Source organism: Ctenopharyngodon idella, chromosome 9 (assembly GCF_019924925.1).
Source record: "Ctenopharyngodon idella isolate HZGC_01 chromosome 9, HZGC01, whole genome shotgun sequence".
NCBI classification, from domain to species: domain Eukaryota; kingdom Metazoa; phylum Chordata; class Actinopteri; order Cypriniformes; family Xenocyprididae; genus Ctenopharyngodon; species Ctenopharyngodon idella.
This window is the reverse complement of record NC_067228.1, coordinates 37,963,095-37,976,708: the sequence shown is the minus strand read 5'-3', so window position 1 is coordinate 37,976,708 and position 13,614 is coordinate 37,963,095. Positions and strand designations below refer to the sequence as shown.

Here is a 13,614-nt window from a genome sequence, read left to right as displayed (position 1 = left end):
TGAGTCCAAGTATATTGACGCTGAGTATTATGAAAAAGCCTAACATCACTCTCCAAACATCACATATATCATTTGCCTCAATTAATTTAAGAAGACATGTTTTACTGGCTCCATGTGGTTCTAGGTGGTTTCTATCTAAGGTTGCATCTGCAGTGCAGTTAAAATCACCACCCAGGAACATGTATCCATCATCACTACAATTACTAATTACAGTATTTAGAGTGTTTAAAAAGACCACTCTTTACCTACGGTTGGAGCATATACATTGATAAAAGTCAATTTTACATTTTCAAATACAGCTTGTATTTTTAGCAAGCGTCCCTCAATGATTTCCTCAGTAACACAAGAAATGGGTAAAAAATCTCTAGCAAACAATATTCCACCACTATTACTACGATTATGACTGAGAAAAACTTCCCCATCCCATTCTTTTTTCCATGCAGTTTCATTTTCAGCTGTTCTGTGTGTTTCTTGTTAAGAAATTGAATGTTTTTTTTTTACCTTAAACAAGTTGTAAAGAGAAGCCCTTTTTACATCCTCTCTAGCACCATTAATGTTTAAAGAGCCCTACTTTATATCACACATACTAAATATAAAACTGCATTTAAACAGAAAGAGGTTAACGCAAAAAAAAGAAAAACAAAAAACACTTAACCATCATTTACTATTTGCGCTCTAACTTTTATCATCATCTTTTTAAGACGAAAAATGTCTTGGTCAGTGAAGGTCGGTTGTCCGGGGCGTTCTGTGTTTTTCATGAATAGTTTAACTGAGTCATGGAACAACTTTAAATCTGGGAAAAAATCATCAATTTTCATTGATCTCATGCCTTTTGTTCTTTGTAAAAAGGACTGAATTCTGGTGAAAGAGTAAACACTCTCTACATCCATCTGTGTCTCTCCACAAGCATCACTTTCAGACTCCTGCGTATTCATCAAACCTTCATCTAACTGAGATGAACTCATTAGACACTTTTGTAACTTGTTCAGTGTTTGACTTGTTTTCTGGATTTTTTCTCTTGGTTGACATTTTTGAAAGATCCACATCTTTCAAAACATCCTCCTCATTAAGTAACACTGACTCCGTTACTCTAGTCGCGGTACAACCCACACTGAAGTCATCTTGTACGTTTTGTTCACTTTGTTTACTCACTGAATCTTCCATTGCCTCATTCTCCTGATCGCTACCATCTCGGATTTCTTCTTGCGAAACCTGTATAATTCCCTGCTGTTCGTCCGGTAAAGGGGTTCTGCTGCGTTAACAGCAGCTGACCGGCTCGTTTCACCTACTCTCTCCGGGCACGAGCGAATCACATGACCAACAGTTCCGCACCCAAAACATTTCATCGTTTCTGATGTCACATGCACAGTACAATCAAAATCATCAACTTTAAACTTACAGACGATATTCAGTTCTTTATCACTCTTTTTAAGAATCATGTGCACTTGTCTCCTAAAAGACACAACGTGTTTAAGATGAGGAGACTTACAACTGATGGGAATCATTTTGATTTTTCAAAAACGGCGGTACATTCGAAATAATGATCTTTTTAGCAGGACTTACTAGGGACAAAACAGGTGTAAAGGTACCTTGAATCACTACTCCACTCTCTAATAGCTGATTTACTTTGTCCATGTGATCTAAAAAAATCACAACGGCATTATTCATCCTAGAAGCAGATTTAAAGCTTTCATATCCAACAGTTTCACCCACCGCTAGACTACATTCTTCAACCGAACACCCGTCAGGCGGAGACAGTTTTATAGTGTGTCGGCGAGTGAGTTTGTGCAAACTAAACTGTTCACCTGCTGCAGCCATGCTGACCAGCACCTAACCAGCACCAGCCACCTAACACAGTCAACCACAACACTGCAAAACATTAACAGAGAAAAAAGAAAACAAGAAAAAGAGAATCAGAAAACTCACAAACTTCCACACACTCTCAGCAGCACTCAACATGTTCACTCCCAACACGCACTCACGAAGTGAGAGAGAGAGAGAGAGAGAGAGAGAGAGCATGGATTCCATGAATGAATAAGTAATTTGTCATATTTGGTCAGTGTCTGTGATTTACAGTGTTTTTTACAGTACTGTAAGGGTCTTTGAAATAACAGAAGTAATTTAGTGAACTGATATGGAAGTGTGATGTGGTCTAGACCTGGAAATACTTTATATCTCTTCAGTTACTCAATAAGGTATGAGAAGACATGTTCTGTTATGAAGATAAAGATAAAACAGCACAACAATATTAAAAACTACAACAATAACAAGCACAAACACTTACCTAAATGTGTCTTTACATCACTGTAGATACCTTAAGGCAAACTGACAATATAAAATAGAGTCACACTTTAGATTAGGGTCCAATTCTCACTATTAACTCTGACTTTAGCCTCAATAAACTCATAATTACTGCTTATTAATAATTAGTAATTGTTAAGCTTAGGTACTGAGTAGGATTAAGGGATGTAGAATATGATCATGCAGAATAAGACATTAATATATGCTTTATAAATACTTATAAACAACCAATTTCCTAGTAATAGACATGCTAATAAGCAACTAGTTAATAGTGAGAATTGAACCCTAAACTAAAGTATTGCCTAAAATTCACTAACTCAAAGTCACTGCATAAAGACACACATACCTTAATGTTCACAACAGATTTTCCAGTGTTATAAACTCAAACACACGTTTCAGTATGCACAGATCTGAACACAGCGCCGGGTTATATGATGTACTGGGGTGTGGCGAGCCAGTGCTTGGAAACATCCAGGAGGAAGTGTTCATTCATGCCATGTTACACATACGCTCTTTACACGTCTTTCATTAATTAGTGATGACGCACCTCATTATTCCTGATCAAGTTGAGCCAGTTCAGGCATCTGATCTGTTTGCTTTCTTTGTTTCATGATTCACATATAACCATAAAATCTATCATCTATAATCTTCAGCAGCAGATGATGAATTTGTTTGGCATAGATTTGTTGTCACTAATATGTTTTCACTGAATGAAAGGATGGATGAGTTTAATTCACAAAACAGCTAAAACTGCTGCTTTTTCTGCACTTTAGCAATTATTATTAAAAATTATAATAACCAATTATTAAAAATTAATGTTGACAACCATGACCTTTCTTGTTAAGTATGTTGTTGTAGTAATTTCTCCAATAATAGAATAGAACATCTAGAATAGGACTTAAAAAAGCAACATCACTACTGTTTGATTAAAATTAGATCAGAAGTTGATCATTTAAAACTGATGGTGATTTACAGAGGAGGCACGATGGTTCAGTGGAGATCACTGTTGATTCACAGCAAGAAGGTCCCTGGGTTGAGTCCTGAGCCAGGAGACATGCAGCATGGGTGAACTGGACACAATAAATTACCTGTCTGTGTGTGATGGATTGTCCATCTGTCCAGGTGTTTCCCTGCCTGTGGCCTGAGACACTGGAATAGACTCCAGCATCCCTGTGACACTACGAGAATGAGTGGTTTAGAGAGAATGGATGAATAGATGGATAGAGATTTCCCTCAAGGCTTTAATGTCTTGCAAAACTCCTCATTTTGTGATTATTTTGTCTCTTTAGCACAGGTGTGTGTATGACTCTGAATAATACATACCGTATTATGTAATGAATTGGAAATCACAGTCTTCTTAAACCAGCGTATCTATTCTGGAGTTTCTGTTCCAGGTGATGTCTGTATTTGGTATCTGAGAAGTGGCTGAGGGTCTCCTTTAACAGTGTTTACTCATTTAGCCCAGCTTCCAGAGAATAAGTATGTACTTGTTTTGTAATTTATTAATTTTTTTTATACAACCGTTAATCAACAGTTAAATTTTGTAGAAAGAGAATAGTTGTCACGATCACCATCTGTTCCTGTCAGTTCCTGGACTCCATTTCCCATAATCCTCCCTTCCAATCACATGCACACTCCACACCAATCACCAATTGCCACACACACCTGCAGATCATTACCTGGACTATTTAAGTCACACACACACACTCTCTCACCGCGAAGTCTTGATTTGCCCCGGTGATCATTACTAAGCGTTTTCTTGTGGACTGTTTCCTGGTTTCTGTTTGGATTGTTTATTCTTTGTGATTCTCTGCTGCCTGCCCTGAACCTTGCCTGTGTACTGGACTGTGTTTGTTTGCCGCCTGCCCTGATCTCCGCCTGTGACCCGATACTGTTTGTCTGCCGCCTGCCTCGACCCTTGCCTGTCCCTGTTTATGTTCTTGCCTTTGCCCCTGTCTACCTGTGTATCTACTATTCTTAATAAAGCTGCAAATGGATCCCCGCTCTGCCGACCCTTCATTACAGAAGACTTCGCCATATCAAGATCCAGCAGCTTCTACTAGCACTTCCAGCCTTAGCATGGACCCAGCAATACGTCTCGTCCGCCTTCGGCAAGGTAATTGTACACTCGAGGACCACATTCAGAAGTTTCTAGATATTGCCTATTTATCGGACCTGCCTGACTGTGCCCTCATTGACTTCTTTGGTTATGGATTAAACGAACCATTGAAGGACTATTTACTTACTAATGGTCCCCGAGGGTCGTTCGTGGAATTTCTGGACTTTGCCCTGCTCACTGTTGGTTCACTTTTTACTGTGGGTATTGCAGAGAAATGCGACACCACGGTAAATCACGTCGTGGCGGCCGCTAAAGAGAACACTCACAAAATGGCGGCTACCACAACAGAATCACGTCACGTCTCTGGATCTGCCCGGGAACGGAGACGGTTGTGTTCCAGTGTGGCTGATCCACCGCTGACTTCAGCACGAGCGGCTGGCATTCCAAAGGCTCCGCCGGCCGCTTCACACTCAAGCTCGCCGGTTGCTACGCACTCAAGCTCACCGGTTGCTACGCACTCAAACTCGCTGGATGCTATGGACAAGATGGCCGCTTTGCCAGTGCCCACGGGCAAGATGGCCGCCCGGCCAGTGTCTGTGAACGTAGGGGTCGTTCCAGCCAGTGAGTCCGCTCCAGAGCCCGCTCCAGCCTGTGAGTCAGTCCCAGAGCAGCCCGCTGCCGTCCCAGAGCAGCCCGCTCTTCCTGATACGGCCACGGAGGCCGTCGCCGGGCACCTCGCCCTGCCGGCGCCACCCGAGCTCCTCGCCCTTTGTTTCATGTAGTTACAGGGTAAGTATGACATTGCGGGCCGTAAATTAAAGCGGTGCTTGTTACACTCTTGTTTCATGTAGTAATAAAAGAAATAAAAAAATAAAAAAAATGCAAACAATCTGATATTACTGACTCCGAAACCTTTATTTGAAAAACAACTTAATTAAAAACAGGTCTACAACACTTATTATTCATTTATTCATTTTTTAAAAGCAACTTTTCATTTCAAATTCTGAAGTCCTGAGAGAAAGTAACACGTTTTGTCCCTTTTTGTTGTTGTTTCTCTTTCTTGGCTTCCTCCTCCTCTTGTTTCTCAACTGATGAATCTTAGGAAGGAATTCCATTAAAAGAAAATACAGTACACCCAGAAATCTTCTCATGGTTTAGGCTATTCATCTTTTCGCTTTCAACCAACTGTCACCAGCGCCTGCATGAGAGTCGACTTTGCGTTCGACGAAGCATATTGTAATGAGCAACGTGAAGCTTTCATGATGTTCTCGCGGGAGATTCATGTGAAACTCGTGCGAGAACTGCCGACTCTGTTATTCTGTCTTGTTTGTTTCTCATTATCATTATCTGTTATTCTGTGTATTTTGTTGTGAGCATTAATAAAAAATAATTTAAAAAATTGACGGCATCCGAGATCCGCGTGACTTTTCACGTGAGTTTCTCGGCAGGCTTACGTCACGCTTCAAGTTACGTCAAGCATGAACTCTCAACCCTCTCATGCACACGCAGGTGACAGTTGGTCGAAAGTTTAAAATGTTAAAATATTTGGTATTTTTCTTACAAATACGTATCGTTTCACTTCAGAAGACATTGATTCATCCATTGGGGTCGAATGGATTACTGAAGTTATTGCTGTATGTGCTGTTTGATGCTTCGAATTTTAGGAACACATGAGCTTGCATTATAAAGCGTTCCCAGATATGATTTACTTTTCTGAAAACCTTTGTTTGTGTTCATCTTAAGAAGGAAAGTCGTATACATCTCAGATGACATGAGGGTAAAAGATGAGTAACGCACCTTGGCCTGATGGACCTGGAGGATGGCCATGGCATGCAAGGCAGAGGACGGGAGCCTAGGACAATCCTGACCAGGTGGCAGCACTTTGCGACCGCAGGTGCACCTCAATCACCTGCTCCACCCGGGGAACCTATGTGTACCCCTTTGCCTTCCCGCCATAAAGGGTAGTGAGAGCGGTGGAGCTTGTGAAGCATGACCGGGCAGTAAAAGGTGCCTTCCACAACTTCATAAGCTCCTCATGCAGAGCGTGGCTGTGAACGGCCTGGACCACATGGATCACCTTTAAAGGGGACGTATTATGCCCCTTTTTACAAGATGTAAAACAAGTCTCTGATGTCCCCAGAATGTGTCTGTGAAGTTTTAGCTCAAAATAACCAAAATATAAGCAAAAATGCACTATTTTTGAGTGTGTCCCTTTAAATGCAAATGAGCTGCTGCTCCCAGAACCCTTTTCCAAAAGAGGGCGGAGTTTCAAGAACTCATGCTCTGGCATACCGGCAACAACAAAACAGGACAATCTCATGCACAAAAAATCATGCACAGAAAGGGTGTTCATGTGCAATTTTTAACTTGGAAATTCTTGTTTACAATCATTTTGATAATTGTAAACATCAGTTCAGGATATTAAGTTTGAGCATGAAGCATTGGTATTGACCCATATTTCAGTATCAACCTTTGTGAAATTCCTTTATGGGAATTTATAGGAATTACAAAAAAAAAAAAAAAAAAAAATGAGTGAGTGGATTTTTTACCATATACTGTGGGCTGGTTGTTCTCACACACTCTCACACACGGACACTCATACCTATAATTACCTATAATTATGCAAAACAATAGGAGGGGATTGTAATCTTTACCTTCAGTGGAGTTTCTGCAGCCCCTATGGTTACAGCTTTGTTTAACTGATGAGATGATTGTTCTTCAGTGTCCCTGGTTACGATGCTCCACCTGTTTGTTAGAGAAATGGCCTGTGGTTGCGAGGAGCGATGCTGGACACAGAGTTAACACCTGCCACACCTGCCATTGTTTCTTCAACAGTGACTACGTTTATATGTGCACCACTAATGCGATTATTTCTCATAATCAGAGTGAGGTCTTAACCGCAGTAAGATGTTAACATGACACGGCAGAAGTCTTCACTCCAGTTTACGTGCAATTTTCATTACTCTGATTATTTGCTAATAAGTATAGTTATACCACACTCAGACAGGCATACAGTATGCATGTTACCAGCCATTGTTTTAATCTACTCTCATCAAATTCAAAATACATTTTTAGAAAAACTGGCTGACTGTCCATTTTCAAATATATTCAGAGCATATTAGGCAAAACTGGCTTTAATGCAGTACGCTCTTCCTATCTTTCCAACATCATCAAAAGAATATTAAACATTAATGTTAATTTAAAAAAAAAAAAAAAAAAAAAAGATTACATTATGTAATGATGATTAAAATTTAGCAGTTAGCAGATTCACTCAGGACTTACTAAAACAAATACAAGTAAATAAGAGAAATAATGAAGAATGAAAGCAGTGAATGTAAGTAAACACACAAACATTCACTCATCATTTCTGCTGCAGATGAAGTTGAGTTTGCGAGTTTCAGGAAGGCTGATCCAGCGCTGATCTCCTCCAGACTGAACTGCTCCTTTTCTCTTCTCGAGGCTGCACTCTTCCGGTGTCGATCCGTTCCCTGGAGCCCAGTTCTGATAGCACACGATCTCTCCGCTCAACCAGATCCACATGTTCATGCTGCAGTAGTTGTGTAAACCCAACCACACCGCCTCAGTAGACGCCTGTTTAACCACATTCATCACACGACGCTGAATCTCTTCTGAATGAACCGAGACCAAATCCATATGATTCTGTCTGCAGTATCTCAGAGCTTCAGGCCACGTCAGATTCTCTTTGATCAGGATCAGTTTATCTGGACACAAAACAAACCACAAGCAGAAACTAGAGAGAGACTGATCAAAAACAACATGCAGAACAAACACTGTGGAGGAATTTGTCATGTCAGACATGTAGTGTGAACTTTAAGATATCTGGAGGTGATGGATGGATTGTGTGTGTTTTGTGAGGATCTGCTCACCTTCATGACATACAAAAGGAAATGTTTGTTTGCAGGAAACGTCTGCCCATTGTCCCAGAGCATTTGGTTCAACCACTGTACAGTTTTCACCATCTTTATTCAAGCTGGGTTCACCAGACTTCCAGTATCTGAATGAGGAGTTACTCTGATCTGACCACTGCCATAAGTCTCTGACTCTGAACAGACCGATCCAGACCCATGATCCAGACATTTGATGAGAACTAATGATGTTTGCCACCTGTTGATTCTCATTCTGGTTCCTCACACTGACCAGATCAGTGTGATTCTGTCTGCAGTGACTCTGAGCGTCTCTCCAATTCATCATCTGACTGATGAAGACGGGTCCTGTGTTCGCTTTAAGAACAACAAATAGATTCATGAATCAGTTTGTTCATTAATCTTATGCTGCTTTACGGTTTGGACAGATGTCATTCAAACACTTGAGCTGTTTGAGCAGCTGATGAATTATTTTAAAGATAAAACACGTCTATACAGAAGTTGACTCATTGAAAGTATGACAAACGTCCACAGACTCTTCTATATTCACAAGTAAATTGAAAAGTAATAGCGCATATTATTGCATTAAAATTTGGTATATGGTACATCTAATAATGAACAGATGTAATCATTTTAAATAGCTGCACTCACTGTTGTTGCAGATGAAATTACGTTTATCACTGCATGGCAGATCATTCCACTGTCCATTCATCATCATAGCACAATCGTCTCTGCCATCAGGTTGTCCAGGAGCCCAGTTCTGATAGATCACAGAATCACCTGAAGACCACTGCCATTTATCAACACCCGACCTCTGCAGCCCAATCCAGACATACTGAACACCTCCATCATTCACACTCTTCTTCAGCTCGTTTATGTCGTTGATGTTGTCAACGGTGGCCAGATCTGTGTAATTCTCTCTGCAGTATCTCTGAGCTTCAGTCCAGTTCTTCCTCACGTTTATAAAGTGAAACCGACGCTGAACACATTCAGATACGGAGCAGAGAGCTGTGAAAGAGAGGGTTTGATTTAATGCTTTTCATAACAGAGTCAAACCTGATGAAACTATAAACCATAAATAAAACAACAAACACTCACCAATGAGAAGAAGAATGAAATAGAGAGTTTGGTCCATTTCTGAAGAAGAAATGTGAGAATGGAGAGTAGGTGTAATAAAAGTTAAACATAAAAGTATGAAAAAATATACTAATTTAGCAGCATAACTCGATTCACGATCATTAAGACCATATTAACATCTCAAAGTCTAATTGTGGTTAAAGAAAGAAGTTGTTCTTACTTTAGAGGTCGTGTGTTTCTGTCCTGAGTCTGATGTTTCTGTCCGTCTTTAAACAAAGTGATGATTATATCTGCTCTCATTCAGTACATCACATCATTTGTTTATTTCACTCTTAAAAAAAAAAATCAAAGATGTCCACATCTTTTCTCTGTTTTATGTTGCTGTAATTCTTTGGAAGTGTGTTAATTTGAATGTGCTAGAGAGTCTGTACGTATATTGTATTTCCATAATGGCTTCACAGGAAAAATCCACCTCAGCATTTGCATTTTTTTTTTTACTTGTCATTTGTTTCCATGTTCTTTCAGCTTTGTTACTGTCAGTGACTGATAGCAAGTTTCTGCACAACAAAACACAATATTGAAGATGCACTCTGTGTCTACATTAACACAATATCTCTTCATAGTGTCATGAGTGCTGTATGAAGAAAATATAATGGCCAACAAACAAAATGTGCAAAGAAAAAAAAAGACTATAGCAACAACATATCAGCTCTTTAATAATGGAAATCAGCAACACAGAGAACATCTTAATTTTTTCTATGTACACAGTGCCGTCGCTCCCTCCTGATGTGACGTCACTAGAGTAAAAGATTCATTCATTTGATTTCAGTGATATTTTAACCTCTTTCTCTCTTAAACCTCTTTTTCTTTAATTTCTTTCTCTGTCTTTTCCGCCAGTGTTCACTGATTGACATGTAGATGATGACATTTGTAGATGATGTTTAAACAGTGAATTCAGCTTTCACATTTATGGCATTTATAAAACACTATAATGACTACAAAGTTGTAATAAATGACATCTAATCTACGATGTAAAGTAGTGACATTACGTTTCCTGTTTAGTCTTGCTACTAGGGCTGTAGTCAAGTCGAGTCCAAGTCAAGTCCGAGTCCAAATGAGACAGTCAAGACAGAGACAGAAAAAAAAGAATCCTCTTCAAGACCACGTACATAACCATTGATAATTTATGTGATGCGAGAGACAGCATATCTTCTATTCTAAGATAATCATTTTGCATTATTATTTGTAATTATCAAAAAGCATGTGCAGAGTAGCAACACTGTAGGATCAAATAAGGCCATTTTATTTACTTTAGGTTTAGCAATTTCACTAAAGTCACAAACAGCTGAAGTGCAACTTCACATTTTCAGACTTTTTTATTATATTGCAACAATCACATTTTGGGCTATACCAAAGGAAAAATGTAAAAAAATAACAAGCAGTACAGGTGTCACTAAATAAAAAAAAAATGACATGTTCCCATTCTTTAACTCATTACTTGTCCTAAAGAATCCGTTGTAGGCCTACAAAGTAACTAAAACAATAAACCAGTGGGGTTTTTGCAATGACGATGACTTGCGATAAATAAACTAATAATTAAGTGTGCATATTAGCTGCCTGCTTGTTTTTAAATTCACTTCGGCTGTGGTTCCCAAACATTTTACAGTCGCGTACCCCTTGAGGCATTTAACATTCGTCTGCATGCTCTTCCACTTACACTGCTGCAGTCACACCTTTTCCATTAAGGGACAATATTTTCCCCCTTAAACTGATTGTGCATTAAAGTGCTTTTTTTTGTCTTAATGAGTGAGTCATTCATTCAGTAACGAAGCAAGTGGCAGTATTTTTGAAAGGGTAATTGCATCATTGACTCTCATGGTTTTTTCACAGCCACAGATTTGTTCACAAAACATCAATATGAGTCGCAGTTCTGCTGTGGCTTTCGTTGGAACTAGAGATGCACCGATTGCAATTTTGTTGGCCGATTTCCGATTTTTTGATAGTGTGATCTGCCAATACCTATTTTTGCCAATTCCAATTTTCTTTCTAAGAACTTTAATTGACAGCATATACAAACAAAAATCTACTTTTCTTCAACGCAAAGTTTTATTTTCATAAAAAAAAAAAGTAAAACTCAGTAATAAAATAAGAACAAATAAAAAAATTGCAAACAACAGCACAAATAAATGCAATAGAATAGAGAGCTATAAAACAAAATTTTTCAGGTTAAGCAGGTTTTTATTCAGGTAAGAAATACTACAGAAATGAAAGTAATCAAATGTAAAATAACACATCCAGTGTTATTTTACATTGGTTACCTTAATTTCTGTATTGTTTATTGTAAATATTAAATACAAATTTATTCTTACCATTAAAGTTATAAGACGTATTCAGTCAAGAGCAGAAAGTGATTTTCTTTGTCTTTTGTTCTTTAAATAACATGACAGACAGCAGCAGGAATATTGGACTGCTGTCCCTTTAAGAGTTTATGAACGGACCCAATACTGTTACACAACATGCGTTCTCTTTCTTAGCTATTTAACGATCCAAAACTGACTGTGTTTATCTGAATAATCGCCAAGATGGGCATTTTGACATAATTTTGTATGTATTTTAATCGCAGTAAGTCACTCATTTTGGTACTGTTGTGACTCTGTTTGACTTCTGTCTCTGTTTGAGACTGAGCGTGGCTTGTTCGCTCCACTAATATAGATCAGTGGTGCGCGCGCTTTTGGTGTGAGCGTGAAACCTGCGGGAACCGGAGTGAATGAGACAAGTGAGAGAGAGGAGGCGAGTACTACAGCACTACTTGCTACATCTTGCTGTCTTCATCTTTCTATTACTGTGATAAATTAACCAAGAGGCTTCTAGAGGAATGTGCCGCCCATTTGGAGCTTTAGCCCCGCCTACTCAAAGCTTGAAGAATCTGAGGTTAGATGAGAGCAGAAGAACATGACGAGGCAATACAGCAATATTTGCCAACTGTTTATGATAAAAACGTTAAAAGACAGATGAATGATGATCCAGCGATGCAAACTACTATGGGCCTTCTCAGATTTGAATGCCATTTATGTTATTCATCAGACAATGTACACAGATCAGGCATAACATTATGAGCACTGACAAGTGAAATAAATAACACTGATGTAACGTCTGCAGCGTTGTCTCAAATAAAGAGAGATGAGGATCTAAATGCAAACAGTTGATTCCTCAAGAAAACAGTCACAATGATACAAACTTGGTTCCAGACAAGACGAAGTAATCCACAGATAGGCAAGACATGAATCCAGGCAAGGAAGTGAATAATCCAAGCAGACAAACCATAAATCTAGACAAGGGAATAACATAAACTCCAAGGCATGAACACCATGATGAGACATATGTTGAAGACCTCAAACAATAACCGACAAACGCTGACTAAAACAGGGACCTGTTTATACAGAGAAAGACTAACGAGGTAACAAGGGGAGGGGATAATCGTCAAGGCAACTAACAAGGGTGACCATAGTAACAAACAAGGGAGTGAGAGCAAGCACAAGGTGAAGCAAGACATGACAAGACAATACATTTCAACATAAAAGTCCCGAACTCAGACACACACATGCTGAGTTCTTTACAACTGATTATCTCTTCGTCACGGCACCTGTTAGTTGGTGGTCAGTATCTATCAAAAGTGGTCCATGAAAGGAACAATGGTGAACCGGTGACAGGGTCATGGGTGGCTCATTTATGCACGTGGGGAGCAAAGGCTGGCCCGTGTGATCCGATCCAACAGACGAGCTACTGTAGCTCACATTGGTCAAGGTGTCAGAATACACAGTGCATCGCAGTTTGTTGCGTATGGGGCTGCATAGCTGCAGACCAGTCAGGGTGCCCATGCTGACCCCTGTCCACCGCCGAAAGAGCCAACAGTGGGCACGTGAGCATTAGGCACCAGGATGCACTATGGGAAGAAGGCAAGCCGGCGGAGGCAGTGTAATGCTTTGGGCAATGTTCTGCTGGGAAACCTTGGGTCCTGCCATCCATGTGGATGTTACTTTGACACGTACCACCTACCTAAGCATTGTTGCAGACCATGTACACCCTTTCATGGAAACGGTATTCCCTGGTGGCTGTGGCCTCTTTCAGCAGGATAATGTGCCCTTCCACAAAAATGGTTCAGGAATGGTTTGAGGAGCACAACAACAAGTTTGAGGTGTTGACTTGACCTCCAAATTCCCCAGATCTCAATCCAATCGAGCATCTGTGGGATGTGCTGAACAAACAAGTACGATCCATGGAGGCTCCACCTCG

The 13,614-nt window shown here is 39.8% G+C and overlaps 1 protein-coding gene across 4 annotated transcripts in view; it reads right to left on the bottom strand.

The window, feature by feature from the left end:
- LOC127518761 (macrophage mannose receptor 1-like) overlaps positions 1–10,092 on the bottom strand; it is a 58,852-nt gene extending 48,760 nt beyond the window's left edge. For 2 of the 4 annotated variants that reach the window (XM_051905870.1, XM_051905867.1), the window contains exon 1: positions 9,542–10,092. Coding sequence is in view for 2 of the 4 variants with exons in the window: in XM_051905874.1 (XP_051761834.1) it covers positions 7,715–8,082; positions 8,896–9,252; positions 9,343–9,379 (762 nt within the window). In the remaining 2 variants the exon portion in view is untranslated. Of the gene's footprint in view, positions 1–6,301; positions 8,083–8,895; positions 9,253–9,342; positions 9,382–9,541 lie in introns of those variants that run through there. The other 2 variants (XM_051905874.1, XM_051905871.1) reach the window with 2 other exon arrangements.
- Between the last annotated feature and the right edge of the window lie 3,522 nt (positions 10,093–13,614).